The 15056-nt window shown below is 38.6% G+C and overlaps 1 protein-coding gene across 5 annotated transcripts in view; it reads left to right on the top strand.

Annotated features, from left to right (window-relative positions):
* The window catches only part of CDK8 (cyclin dependent kinase 8), a 166782-nt gene that overhangs the window by 129436 nt on the left and 22290 nt on the right, over positions 1-15056 (top strand). For 4 of the 5 annotated variants that reach the window (XM_028128132.2, XM_008153366.3, XM_008153365.3 and 1 more), the window contains exons 5-6: positions 8563-8620; positions 11117-11248. In XM_028128132.2, coding sequence (XP_027983933.1) covers positions 8563-8620; positions 11117-11248 — 190 coding nt within the window. The remainder of the gene's footprint in view (positions 1-8562; positions 8621-11116; positions 11249-15056) is intronic. The other variant, XM_054718749.1, reaches the window with a different exon arrangement.

Raw genomic sequence — 15056 nt, 5'->3', positions numbered from 1 at the left:
GAAAGTAAGAATTATCAACAACTTAAAACTATTCATTCCTAATGATTCATCAATCCTACCTTTAGTAAATTATTTTTTTGTTTGTTTTTAATCCTCACCCGAGGATGTGTTTTTGTTATTGATTTTTAGAGAGAGAAGAAGGGAGAGAGAGAACACTGATCAGTTGCCTTTCTTATTCACCCTGACCGGGAATCGAATCCGCAACCTAGGTATGTGCTCTGATCAGGAATCAAACCCGAAACCTTTTGATATGCAGGATGATGCTCCAACCAACTTAGCCACCTGGACAGGGCTTTTTAGTAAGGAGATTTTAAAGGAGATTATAAAGAATTGAAAAAGCCATCTTAGCATTATTGATAATAATGATAAATTGAAAAAAATTGTATGTCTAACAACTAGAAAATAATTAAGCAAATTATGACACATAGAAAAATTGTGTAGTCACATAAAATTGTAGCAAGTTAAAATAATGTTATCATGTTAAGAAAAGGGCAGATACAAAATAATAGAAATAAGAAACTGTAAAAAGATACATATCAACAAAAGAAAGTATACCAAAAAATTGTGGTTTAAGTTATATTGAATTGTATTAATAATATTGAAAAATATTAACTTTCCTATAAGACCATTTATTATATTATAAAAGGAAAAGTGTGTTATGTTTTTTAAAGTATCAAAAGTATTAATAAAAATTGCATGAAAGTTTAGTTTTGAACAAATCTTGGATAAAAGCACTAACTTGGTTACTTATGGATTGCTGTCTTTTTTTCATAGACAGATCATCAAGAATCAACTTTTCCTATTGATTCAAAATCTCCAATTTTGCCTCAATACATTAGTGAACATATGAGGACCCCATTTTCATCCTTAGAATAGAGTTGTTGCAGTTAACAGATGAGACACCGTTCTCTACTTCTGCACCTATATCAGATACCTCTGAGCGATGATGGCAGTGGCCTGATCAGCCCAATTTCTGTTCTTTCTCAAGAAAAGAATTCCCTGTAGTACTTACTTTTTTAAAATCAGAGTTGGCTTCTTAAATAAAACCAATTTGTTATTCCTGCTGTATGCTAAGTATGTAAAATTCTGGAGAATAGAAAGCCTCTATAAGAATGGTTGTGTGTGTAGTACAAAAACCTTGCTTTAAGAAATATCAATGAATTTCTGTTTGTTTTGAGCATAACAACAGAAAGCAAGAAATGCCATGAGACTTACAAAGCAAGGACATGTTTTTTTAATTATAAGCATGGGGGGGTTTTTTTGAGGGGGGATAAAACAATAAGGTAAGGAATATCATAGTTTCAAACAAATATACTTCAAAAATTTGATACGTTTCATTGTTCAACAGGCAATAAACGGTGTTCTATAATCATTTCTGTGCCTTGTATAGCTATACTTAAAAATGTTGCCATGATGTTATAACACTTTTAAGTCATGTTGGACCTCTGATCTTCATAGCAACAAATATAGTTTGATGAAGTAAATGCCTCATCAAATATCACCAGCAAAGGTTCTACATGTTCTTTCAAGGTGATTATGTTTGGTAGCATATGAAAGATCACAGACCATTTACCATAATTACAGTTATTACTCATTGTTTCATATATTATCACCAACGAATTAAAAGTTTGGGCTGTAAAGTTAAAAACTGCTACCAAATTCTCCTACTGATAGATAAGAAAAAAAGAAATTTACTTTTTTGGAGAACAGAATATTATTTCAATGTGTCTTTAAGTACTAAAACAAAAATTGTCCATCAAGTCTTTTGAAGCTTTCCTTAATACTGATTAAGCAATGAAACAAATGCTGATAAGAGTATTTATTATTCATGATCTTTAGGGGTTTTTCCCCTTTTTCTAGTGAGATTTCCATTAGGTTACATGTACAAAAGAAATTTAGTGTTGACTTGTCTGCTAATCTGAATATCATGCCCAGGAGCATATGGAATGCTACCATGAAAAAGAACAGGACTGGGGCGGGGGTGGAGTGGGGCGGACCCATTGTTTGTTAAACAGTGTTATTAAAACAAGACTTAAAAACATTCTCTTTATGACTATAAAGTATGTCCACACTAATTTAAATTCACTTAAAGGCAGAGGTACTTTTCTTTTTTTAAGAACTTAAAGTTTTACTTTTCAATTACAGTTTGCATTCAATATTATTTTGTAGTAGTTCCACTTGTACAGCATAGTGGTTAGGCAATCATACTTTACAAAGTGTTTCCCCCTATATTTAAAGTACTCACCTGGCCCATACATAGTGATTATAATACTAGAGGCCCAGTGCACGAATTCGTGCACAGGTGGGGTCCGGCCGGCCCGGCCCCAATCGGCGGATCAGGGCCAGGCCTGTCAGGAGGAGGAGACAGTGGGAGGTTGGCCAGCTGGCCTGCCCCTATTGGGGCCAATCAGGGCCTGGCTGGCTAGGGGGAGGGGCTGCGGGTGATTGGTCGGTGGGCCCCGCCCCCAATTGGGGGCGGGGGGTGATTGGGGACGGGGCATGCCGTGGGGAGGGGCTGTGGGCAGTGGGCCAGCTGGCGGATTGGGGCCAGGCCTATCAGGAGGAGGGGCCGTGGGTGGTTGGCTGGCCGGCCCTGCCCTTGATAGGAGTGGGGGGGGGCAATCAGGTGTGGAGCTGGCTGGGGGGAGGGCTGCAAGCTGATTGGAGTGGTGGAGGCCCATCTGGGTTGGGGCCACAGGCAGTTGGCTGGTGGGCCCTGCCCCTGATCAGGGTCGGGGAGCCGATCTGGGGTGGGGCTTGGTGGGGAGGAGGGGCTGCGGGAGGTTGGCCGGCCGGCCCCACCCCCTAATTCAGCCAGTTCGCTGAAGAGTTTAAGATCAAGATGGCCGCCACTGGTTGTTACGGTCCTTACGGCGTTCCGGTAGCTGGCTTTTTATATACACAGATTACTGACTAAATTCCCTAGGTTGTACTTTATATCCCCATGAGTGTTTTGTAATTACCAGTTACTTCTTAGTTCCTTCACCACTTTCACCCAGTCCCCCAACTCTACTCCCCTCTGACAACCATGAATCTGTTTTCTGTGTCTATGAATCTGTTTCAGTTTTGTTTGTTCATTTTGTTTTTTAGGTTCCATATATAAGTGAAATTATATGGTATTTGTCTTTCTCTGACTAACTTATTTTACTTAGCATAATACTTTCTAGGCCCACCATACTGTTGCAAATGGTAAGATTTCATATTGATTAATACTTCATTGTACATATGTACCACAACATTTTTATCCACTCATTTATCACTGGGCACTTAGGTTGCTTCCATGTCTTGACTATCCTATCTAATAAAAGCGTAATATGCAAATTGACCATCACTCCAACACACAAGATGGATGCCCCCATGTGGTCAAAGATGGCTGCCCCCATGTGGACACAAGATGGCCACGACAAGATGGCCAGCAGGGGAGGGCAGTTGGGAGGGACCAGGTCTGCAAGGGAGGGCAGTTGTGGGCGATCAGGCCAGCAGGGGCGGGCAGTTGGGAAGGACCAGGCCTGCAAGGGAGGGCAGTTGGGGGTGATCAAGCCTGCAGGGGAGGGCAGTTAGGGGTGATCAAGGGGGGAGGGCTGCAAGCTGATTGGAGTGGTGGAGGCCCATTTGGGTTGGGGCCACAGAGGAGGAAAGTTGGGGGCGACTGGGCCTGCAGGGAAGGGCAGTGGGGGGGACCCAGGCCTGCAGGGGAGGGCGGTTAGGGGTGACCAGGCCTTCAGGGGAGGGCATTTAGGGGTGACCAGGCCAGCAGGGGAGGGCAGGTAGGGGCAATCAGGCTGGCAGGGGAGCAGTTGTGAGCCAGCAGTCCTGAATTGTGAGAGGGATGTCTGACTGCCCGTTTAGGCCCGATCCTACTGGGATCGGGCCTAAACGGGCAGTCGGACATCCCTTGAGGGGTCCCAGATTGGAGAGGATGCAGGCTGGACTGAGGGACACTCCCTCCCCCACCCCCCATGCATGAATTTCGTGCACCGGGCCTCTAGTTGTAAATAATGCTGCAATGAAGATAGGAGAGCATATATTCTTTTGATTTAGTGTTTTGGATTTCTTTGGATATATACCCAAGAGTGGAATTGCTGGGTCATGTAAGGCAGTTTTGTTTTTATTTTTTTGAGGACCCTCTATACTGTTTTCCATAGTAGCTGTACCAGTCTGCATTCCCAGCAATAGTGCACAAGGGTTCCCTTTTCTCCACATTCTCACTAACACTTGTTTGTGGAGTTATTGATGATAGCAATTCTGACAGTGTGTGGTAATAACTCATTGTGGTTTTAATTTGCATTTCTAGGCAGAGATACTTTTAAGTAGAAGTAGATATGGCTTTGAAGACCTCCTTCCATTCATACAGTAGGCAGTGAGTTGCCTAGTAAGTTAATTTTTCATTAACTAGAACTTTGGACTTAAACCCTAATACTAGGCCAGACCTTGACAAAGAATCTGTTTACGCCCCACCAATTCTCAGATCCAAGTTTGGAACTGGACCAATCCAGTAAGTCTAGAATAAAATGAAGAACCAGAGAGGGATTTTGTTCCTCTTTGCCCAGTAGCAGGCTGACCAATAACTTCCATCCCAGGACTTCTCAGTCTGGGCTCAGCTGCTGAATGACTAATCCAAATAGAAGTAGGAGAGAGATGCCCATGTATACTTGTGCTTTTGCCAGATTTGGAGATAATATTTTAGGATTGAGGATTCTAGCGGTAGAAAAATCTATCACAGCAAATCAGTTAACTTGTATCCTTTGGACAAGGGAGTGGAATTTGGGGTGTGGTGAAGGAGTTATGGTGGCAAAAGGGTCTTTAACTTTTAACTGTATGTGACTTTATATTTTGAATTGATTATAGTCAGAATGTATTCATGTATTATTTATGTCTTTAAAGGGAAAAAAGAATCAGGTTTTTCCAAGTAGCATAAAGGAAGGGTCTTTGGGGGCAGAAATAATGGGATAGCAATGATAAAGTTGTGAAAAGTTGAGTCACAGAACACAGAAAATATACATGTGGCTGGACAATATGAAGTGGTAGAATACAAGGCTGCAGAAATTGGTGGGAATGAATTTACTGGTACCTTGCATCCCCTCAAGGACTTTGGATTTTGTTCAAAATTGGTGAGAGACCAATTAAAGTTGAAATAACATTTTAGTAATAATAATAAAGCATAGCAAAAGCATTCAAAGACATTTTTGAAAAGGTTCATCCATACCTCTGTCTGGTTTTTGTTCTAGTCCTACTGAGCACTTTGTAAAAACAGTTATAATAGTTTATGTATCACTTTGTGTTCTACTCTTTTCCCATAATTCTATCTAATAAAAGAGTAATATACAAATTAACCACCACTCCACTACATCCACAAGCCAAGCCCACCAGCCAATCAGGAGCGAGTATGCAAATTAACCCAACCAAGATGGCTGCAGCCACAGAGCGAGCAGGAGGCTTGGGTTTCCCCGGCAATGGAGGAAGCCAAGCTTTCCGCACACCCTGGCTGGCCCAGGCCTCCACTCAAGGCTACAAAGTTTCAATTATAGAAGATAAATAAATCCCAGATACCAGGGCCTCTGCTTGGGTCGCTTGGGGGTGTGGCCGGCCTGCAAACCACCACAGGCCCCTCGCCCAGGCCGCCCCACGCCCCAAGGGAACCCCCACCCTGATCCGGGACACCCTCAGGGCAAACCAGCCAGCCCCCACCCATGCACCAGGCCTCTATCCTATCTAATAAAAGAGTAATATGCAAATTGACTGTCACTCCAACACACAAGATGGCTGCCCCATGTGGACACAAGATGGCTGCCACAAGATGGCCAGCAGGGGAGGGCAGTTGGGAGGGACCAGGCCTGCAAGGGAGAGCAGTTGTGGGCGATCAGGCTAGCAGGGGAGGGCAGTTAGGGGTGACCAGGCCAGCAGGGGAGGGCCGTTAGGGGTGACCAGGCCTGCAGGGGAGGGCAGTTAGGGGCAAACAGGTTGGCAGGGGAGCAGTTAGGCATTAATCAGGCTGGCAGGGGAGTGGTTAGGGGGTGATCAGGCTGGCAGGCAGAAGCGGTTAGGGGCAATCAGGAAGGCAGACAGGCGAGCAGTTGGGAGCCAGCAGTCCTGGATTGTGAGAGGGATGTCTGACTGCCCGTTTAGACCCGATCCTACTGGGATCGGGTCTAAACGGGCAGTCAGACATCCCTCGAGGGGTCCCAGATTGGAGAGGGTGCAGGCTGGGCTGAGGGACACCTCCCCCTCTCCTGTGCACGAATTTCGTGCACCGGGCCTCCAGTCTTGTAATAATTTTTTATGTTACTGTGGAAGAGTTTAAGTAAGGGAATGACATGATCAGCTTTGTCTTTTAAAAAGATAATCTGGCATCACTAGGGAAGATGGACTTGATGGAAGAGAATCAAAATAGGGTGAAGGAGTAGGGAATGTGTTTAAGAGATGTTTAGGAGGTCCTGCCCATGAGAAGACAGTTCTAGCAAACATGAAAGTACCCCCCTGAATCCCCATTGTAAGTTGAGAGCAAGCCTTTCCCATCAGCCAAATAGAAATACTGCCTTATTCCTCCTGTAAAGCTCCCCTCTGCCTTCAACATTTTGTACAAGTCTCAGAGACCTGGTTTCATTTTGAAGTAGGCTGAGCTCTGAGTCTTTGCAGAGACTAAACCAGTGTTGATCCATTAACAGTGCACAAAAGCATGTAGCTAACGGGATATTGTTAGTGCGTACTTCCTTTTGGTACTTAGCCAGTTACTCAGTGGTCAGGAGTGTGTTTGTGTGTGTAGTGATGACAGGTTTTGAAAACTTTTTCTTGAATAAAACATTACCATTGTTACTGCAGTAATACATATTAATTTAAAACTTGCTACATAAAGTTACTTTCAGAAATATATTTTTGGGAAGGGAGCACTGGACTGTTCCGAGATGGGGTAAATTATGTTGCTCCCCCGGAGTCTTGTTGTTTATACTTAAGGCAAGTCATTTAATCTCTCTGGTGCCTAGTCTCCACACCTTAAAAAATGTAGGAATTTTTAACCTCTGAAATGTGTGTTATTACTTCAGCAGTATCTTTTATTTTTGCTGGTGATAAAAAATAATTTTGATCTTAGTAGTTAATAGAATAATAAACTATAAGTTACATTTTATCCTTAATAGTACAGGGGCTATCACTAAGTAGGTTAAGGAAGCCTGTGAACTAGTTATCACTAAAAACAACCTTCACTTTGAACTAGTTATCTCCAGAAATCTCCAATTTGATTTTAAGGTTGCTTTGATCAATAATCAAAAGGTTGCCAAAACCGGTTTGGCTCAGTGGATAGAGCGTCGGCCTGCGGGCTCAAGGGTCCCAGGTTCGATTCCGGTCAAGGGCATGTACCTTGGTTGCGAGCACATCCCCAGTAGGGGGTGTGCAAGAGGCAGCTGATCGATGTTTCTCTCTCATCGATGTTTCTAACTCTATCCCTCTCTCTTCCTCTCTGTAAAAAATCAATAAAAATATAAAAATATATATATATAAAAGGCATTTTAATCTAGTTTCATGTTTACTTAGCAGACTGGTAGAATTAGTATAGCAGGATGAGTAAGGTGTGGGGATTGCTTCTTTCTTCCCCTCTCCTCCCCCTGCCTCTGTGCCCCTCCCTTTTCTTCCATCTTTCCCTTGTCCTCCTTCTTGAAGAGGACCAAGCCTTTTATGTTAGTACTAGAGGCCCGATGCACGAAATTCATGCAAATGTAGGCCTTCCTTTCCCCAGCTGCTGGCACTGGCTTCCCTCTGGCACCCAGGACCCGGGCTTCCCTTCAGCTGCCAGCAGGCACCCAGGACCCAGGCTTCCCTCACAGTCCCGGCTTCATCCGGAAGGACATCCGGTGTAATTAGCATATTACGCTTTTATTATTATAGATAGTACATACCATTAGAACAGATTTTAGATGACAGTTAATACTTTATATTTTTAGAGAGTTAAAACTGTTTAATATATTACTCCTGTACAATCTCACTTTAAAACTTTAGCTTCCTTTTTTATTTAAAAATAAAAACCTCAATACTGTTCAGGTCATGGAAAATTCCTCTTACTTCACTAACTCATTTAGAAAAGACTTTATTAAATTGATTTCACTATACTTTTTTTGTTGAAACAGATACATACCCTACTGTTTCCAAAAAAGGGTATCAGGTAGCTCCTTCCCTACAGTTAATTTGCTATTTAGTATTAAATCATCTTTGAAATTTTATTACTTCTTAAAGTTGCAGGGTGTTTTATATAATTGAAAGAGTTGAAAGGAACCACAACATCATAACTTAGTCAGATGATCCACAGTTGTGAAAACAGACTGATGAAAGGGCCAGAAAAAGCCTTAGGTGTGCATGGAGAGAAGCACTGCCACATTTGGGCCTTCATTAAGATTGTATATTGCTTTGCATATGTGCACATAAAGTTTTTTTGTTGAGTTTCTGTATTTGATCTTAATTTTTGAGTAGATGAGATATTTTAAAAGGTGGATTTGTGTTATATTGGCATATTGTCTATTTGAAAGAAACCACTACTGTCTACTGAAAAAAAAACACACTATTTTGTTTCCACAGAAACCTGCTAATATTTTAGTTATGGGTGAAGGTCCTGAGCGAGGAAGAGTAAAAATTGGTATGTTATATCTTTGATAAGTCACAGTGTAGAACTCTTTTAAGACTTTTGTAGGCAGCTGTATCACTTCTAATTTTTGCTTTAATAATATGACTATATTCATGTACCTCCATATGATTGAAGCCATTTTTAAAGAGTATACATTAAAAGTGAAAAGTGTTTCACACTCTTAAAGGTGTCAAACAATCTTTAGAGACTGAAGTGTCTGATTATAAAATAAGCCATGCAAGCTTTTTAAAAACTTTTACCTTCATTAAAAATAGCCTGTAGTTGAGTGGAGGGGAGGGGGGCAGGCAAAGGGGGTATAAGGACACATATGTAATACCTTAATCAATAAAGAAAAAAAAGAAAAAATAATTTTAAAATAAAAATAAAATGAAAAAATGAAGAAAATACTTCTAAAAAAAAAAAAAAAGAATGCTTAGTAGAGGTGAGTGGCTTCTATTTGTGTTAGACCGGCAGCCTCACCTGTAGTCCCAAGGGCATACAGCATACTGATAGTTAAACCATCAGGTCTGTTCACCTGAACCAGATTAGATCAGAACATATGCTTCTGTTGACCCCATCTAGATGAGGAATTACAAACCAGGAAAACCACTGAGGCCAGATAGATACAGAACCGTAGTTCTAACAAGCCTGTCTCGTAGCAGGCCTTTGCCTAATGGTAAAAAAGAAAAATTAATGAGCATTCTGTACTTTGGCATGTTTTTAATAGCTTTTTAAAAATATATCCAAACAAAATTTTACCCATTTTTAATAATTTATAAGGATAGAATTAAATTAATGTATCCTAATTGGGTTTTTTCATTGTCATTTCTAAGTTGTGTTTGTCACATTTAGTTTGTTTTGTGTGTGGGTAGAAATGTTGTAACTGAATTGGATGAATTTAAAGGCAGCAGGTTTGTGGAACCATTTAACAAAGTTAAATAGTAATTTCTGATTGCATGATTTAATATGAATAAGAATTATAAGCTGATTTGTACCACTTCTCCAACAAAGAAAAACATAGGTGTTACTAACTCTTCTTCCCTCTCCTCCTCTATAAATTCCCCAAATCTCACTTTCCGCTTTTAATTAGACTCAAATATACACTTTTATGATATAAACCTTGCAAACTTTTTAGTAGTGATAATATTTGATGCACCTCAAAGTACTCCTAGTCATTTATTTCCCTAGAGAACCAGGCCCTGTTAGTATTGTCATCAAATGATGTTAAGTCCTAACCTGTGCTTTTAAAAAATTTTGTCCAATCCAGTTTGGTGGCACCAAATTAAAATATAAATTCAAAGCATGCAAAATGTAAAAGACCCAAATAGTAGTGACAGATGTGTTCTTTACTGTAAAATTTGGGGGAAACATATACTAAGGTAATCTAGTTTGGGAGTATATTTCTGTGTAATGTATATCATGTTGGCAGGTTTGGGGAGGAGGGCACTAATGGCTTAAAAGCATTCACATTTAAGAAGAAATAAACAGTCTTCTATAAACCAGTACTTAGTAAGCTGACTCATGGTTTTAATTCTTTGCCAAATGTCTGTGTTTTTTAAACCTCCATAATTAACTAGATTAGATTAGGATCTACTTCATTAAAAATGTATATTAGAACAAACTTAACAAATGGTGGATGAATCTTGAAATTTTTGAATTGGTGGTATGGTAGTGATTTTTTATTCAACATGTATTTACCAAAAGCTATGTGTAATGACACCATACTTGATACTAAAAAGAATAGAGAAATGAAAAAGATGCAATTTTTGCCTTTAACAGGATTACACTGTTGTAGGATAAACAGCCATGCCTCAATAACTACACTACATATTAAACCATGTTAAGTACCATGAACTGTATTTCACCACAGCTCCAGCTCGGATATGAGTGATGGCATTTGTCAAATCACTTAATTTCTTCTAACCTCAGTGTTGTCATTTGGGAAAAGAAGGTGATTAATTGAACTATACGACTTTCAAGTCTTTTCCAGCTTAACAAAATACTGGGACTCTTAAGTTAGTAAAATTCAACCCAAATAAATGGGGAGAAATAGTGGTGTTAACATACTGTATAGTCAACTTTTGATTACACCAGTGAACAGACTTATTGATGCAATGATGGAAAGCCTTACTCCAATCTCATTTCTCAGTGCTTTTGACCAATGCAAAGAATGGAAATGCAGCTTAACAATCCTGTCCCCAATGGTGGTATGGCAGATAGAAAGAAATCTGTCTAGAGCAGTAGGGTCACCCTTGACCTCTGGCAGCACAGCATGTCTCTAACCTAGTTGAAGAGTGAGTGACAATAGTTTGCAAAGAATGAAGATCTCAGACTTGTTTTACCTTTAGGTTTTGTGTTTTTATCTCCCAGAATTCAGCACATTTTCACATCTTACTAAGTAACAGTGATAAAATTAGAGTAATCAATTAAATTTGTTAAAATCTATTTACTTAACATTCTTCTTTGGGTTTTTTTGTTTGTTTGTTTTTTTGTTTGTTTTTTTTACAGCTGATATGGGCTTTGCCCGATTATTTAATTCACCTTTGAAGCCTTTAGCAGATTTGGATCCAGTAGTCGTAACATTCTGGTACCGAGCTCCAGAATTACTTCTTGGAGCAAGACATTATACCAAAGCTATTGGTGAGTAGAACTAATTAAGATTCTGTGATGTTTTAAAATTGACTTTATTGTTGTAAAATATAAGTATATCTATATATTTTTTAATCAAGAAACAGAAAATTATAAAAGTAAGAGCAAAAACTAACCTAAAATTATACTACCTAGAAATATCATCATTGGCATTAGGGGTCTATCATTCCAGACTACCTCTCTGATAGATAAATAGATATTAAAAACATTTTAAATAATATGAGATCATACTATGCATTCTAAGTAAAAAGTATTTTAAATTTTACTTGAAAGGAGAAATAAGCACAATAAAATGTCTAAGTCATTGAACTTCAGACAATTATTTTTTTCAAATATTAGTTCCTAAAAGATTCCCTTAAAGTTAAGGAAAAAAATATTTTTAAAAGTAGTAATCTAGAATATCTTAATTCACTTTAAAATTTTTTATAGTATTGGTTACCTCCCTATTATGACGTATGAGGAAATTAGTGCTTTTATACTTCTTCCCCCACCTACCTCTTATTTTATAAGCTATATTAGTAATATCATTAGTATCACTACTTTGTTGATTATTTCAGCCTTTAATTTCTGTTTGCAAGCCATAATTCCCATGGTTTAACTTAGATCGGATATTGTAATAGATTCAGTGTTCAGCTACCATAGTCCTTTTACCACAGGTTTATGTGCTTTGCCTCTTTTTGCCTTTATTGTGTGTTTTTACTGGTTACTTAACTTGTTCTGTATATGATATTAAACCTACCTTTCTTTTCTTGGATAACTCCATCCTGAACTTTTCTATGTTTTGCTCTATTCTGGATTGTGTTTCATCCTGGATTTTTCTTTCTTTCTTTCTTTTTTTCAATTCCTATGGGTTGGGTATATTTCTTTCTGGATTTCATTATTTCATTCCTTATTTCACTACAGCATATTCTCAAGTAACAGCCTTTAAAAGGGTATCTTAGAGGTAAATTTTCTAATTCTTGTATTTCTGAAAAATGCCTTTATCATACTTGACAATTTGTCAAAGTGCAAAATTATTTGTCTAGGTGCAAATAATTCTCCTTCAGAATTTGATGATGCTCTTCCATTGTCTTCTAGCATCAGTGTTGCTAATGAAATGTCTCATGCCAACCTTCTTCTCATTTATTGGTATATTGCCTGGGGTATTTGTCTTTCTTAAAACAAAATAGGATTTCTCATCCTGATATTTCACAGTGATCTGCTGGCTACTTGATAGACACATTCGATCTGAAGTTCATTTCCTATATCCCTATTTCTTTCTCTCCTAAACTAAGTGTAGACAGATGTTAGACTTCTTATATTGTACAGGTTTGTTCAAAGGGTGGATTTGATATCGCCAGGGTGGTAGAGAGGAAAAGGCATTCCGGGCAGGAGGAACCACTTGGAAACCTTCAGGTGTGTTGTGTGAATGGAGGATAGGAGTAGTTAGTATGGCTGGAAGATGTAATGTTTGGGAGGGAAGCAAGTTGATGTTAGAGGGAAATCATTTAAAAGGATTCCATGCTGAATGCTGTACCTTAGCTGCATGCTCCGTGTACCATTCAAATGGTGGTGAGACTAGTCAGTGGATAAGATCTAGGAGGACTCGTTGACAATCCCACATTGTTATTAAAAACAGAAAAAGAAAAAAAAATACAGTTGACCCTTGAACAACACAGGTGTTGGAGCAACAACCACCCAAACAATAAAAATTCAGCATATAAATTGGTGGCCCTCCATATACTTGGATTCCCGCCCTAGCCGGTTTGGCTCAGTAGATAGAGCGTCAGCCTGCGGACTGAAGGGTCCCGGGTTCGATTTCAGTCAAGGGCACATGCCCAGGTTGTAGGCTCAATCCCCAGTAGAGAGTGTTCAGGAGGCAGCTGATCCGTGATTCTCTCTCATCATTGATGTTTCTATCTCTCCCTCTCCCTTCCTCTCTGAAATCAATTAAAAAAATATATATATATATATATGTGTGTGTGTATATATATATATATATATATATATATATATATATATATATATATTTGGATTCCCAATTGCAAATCGCAAATATGTACAGACTTGTTGTAGTTGGTTTTCGAAGTACAAAATCTCCCAGAGTTGTGTAGGACACTGCTTCCTACTTAACAATAATATTGTGTTCTAGATCCTTCTCTGTATGGTTACGTCTGCCTTTCATGTCCCAGAAATATTTTTATATATGTCTGCCTAGATCAGATCTTCACATGGCCAGTCTCTTCTTTTCATTCAGATCTTAGTCAAAATACTGCCTCTTCACAGAGAACTCCCTTGATCACAGTCTAAAGTAACCACCCTCCCTTCCTCATCAGAGTTCTGTCTTACTATCTTGATAGCATCAAACAGTGCCTAAAATCCACTAAAACAGATCGACCTTTCCTAACTGTTCTCCAATTATAGGCTAGAGCCTCTATGGCACATAGTAGTACTTAGTACTTAGTACTCTGTTGAGTAAGTGAATGAATCTTGTCCTTGGGGGTCTCCTCCTGTTCTTCTCATTACTGTGAGTTTGTATCTTTATTACTTTGTTGCCATTTCAATGTATACTCAAAAAGGTAAAAGGAGAAATACTGTGATCATTTCCCCATATCAATCTTGAATCCAACATGTCTTTTTTAAAAAAAATCTTTCTGTTCACTACTCTTCATACCAGCATTGAGATCACATTTTATTTTGTAGAAAAATAAAGGTAGATAAAGTTAAGTCAGCTTGATATGGGATTTCTCAACTATCTTTGTGAGTTTTCTACATATCTAAAATAATTCCAAAATAAAATGCATATATTTTAAAAAGTCAGAAGGAAAGGTAAAGATTATTGAAGGTAGTTCTGTTTTTGAGTTACATATAATTACCTAAACACACATTTGGTTATCTTTTTTACAAGTACATTCTAAATGTACTTAAAAGCATATAAACTAATATGATCCATAGCTATTTTTTCCACCTAGAAAATGAATATTTCAAAATAGTGTTACTTTTGGTAAGACATGTTAATAGACCATACAAATAGAAAGTTATTACCTAGTGTTAGCTGCTATTAACTGAAAACTTGAGGCTTTGAAATCACTTAAATAAATTAAGAAATATACTATTGGTCCTAGTCAGGTAGCTCAGTTGGTTAGAGTGCCATCCTGATATGCCAAGGTCTCAGGTTCGATCCTAGGTCAGGGAACATATGGGAAGCAACCAATAAATGCATAAATAAGTGGAACAACAAATTTCTCCTCCCTCCCTTCCTCCCTCCCTCCCTCTTTTTCTCTTTCCCTAAAATCTATCAATAAATACAATTTTTTAAAAATGTACTATCACAGAAGCTTGTGACTTTGGTTCATTATTATATTTTTCTTTTTTCTTAGTAAACTTATATTTTACTGTGAACATTAAGATTTGTATAGCCTGATATTCACTAATTCTACAATCCAACAGCTTTAATGCAAGGGCTCTTTGGCATAAAGCAAACTATCAGCAGTTAGGTAGATTCCTTTAGTCAAATGACTGTAATTTGGGAAAGAGAATGCCTATCTTCATAGCTTTTCCCTCTTCTTTTCACCAACATTAAAATTTATTGAATAACTTAAACTTTTGAAAACTTAAGAGAACCCAAAATGATGCAAATTATGTAGTTTAAGGGATGTCCAGTTGAGAAAATAGTATGAATATATGCATAAAATAATTTTGTCATCTTTAAATAGTAGTAACAAAGACTAGCAACCTGACTTGTAGCCTTAACTCTGTCACTCTGGAGAGTGTGTGTGTTTAGGCAAAATGAGAATTTAACCTAACTCATCTCTTAGAT

The sequence above is a fragment of the Eptesicus fuscus genome, chromosome 7 (assembly GCF_027574615.1).
Source record: "Eptesicus fuscus isolate TK198812 chromosome 7, DD_ASM_mEF_20220401, whole genome shotgun sequence".
Lineage (NCBI taxonomy): Eukaryota > Metazoa > Chordata > Mammalia > Chiroptera > Vespertilionidae > Eptesicus > Eptesicus fuscus.
This window is presented reverse-complemented; position numbering and strand designations above follow the sequence as displayed.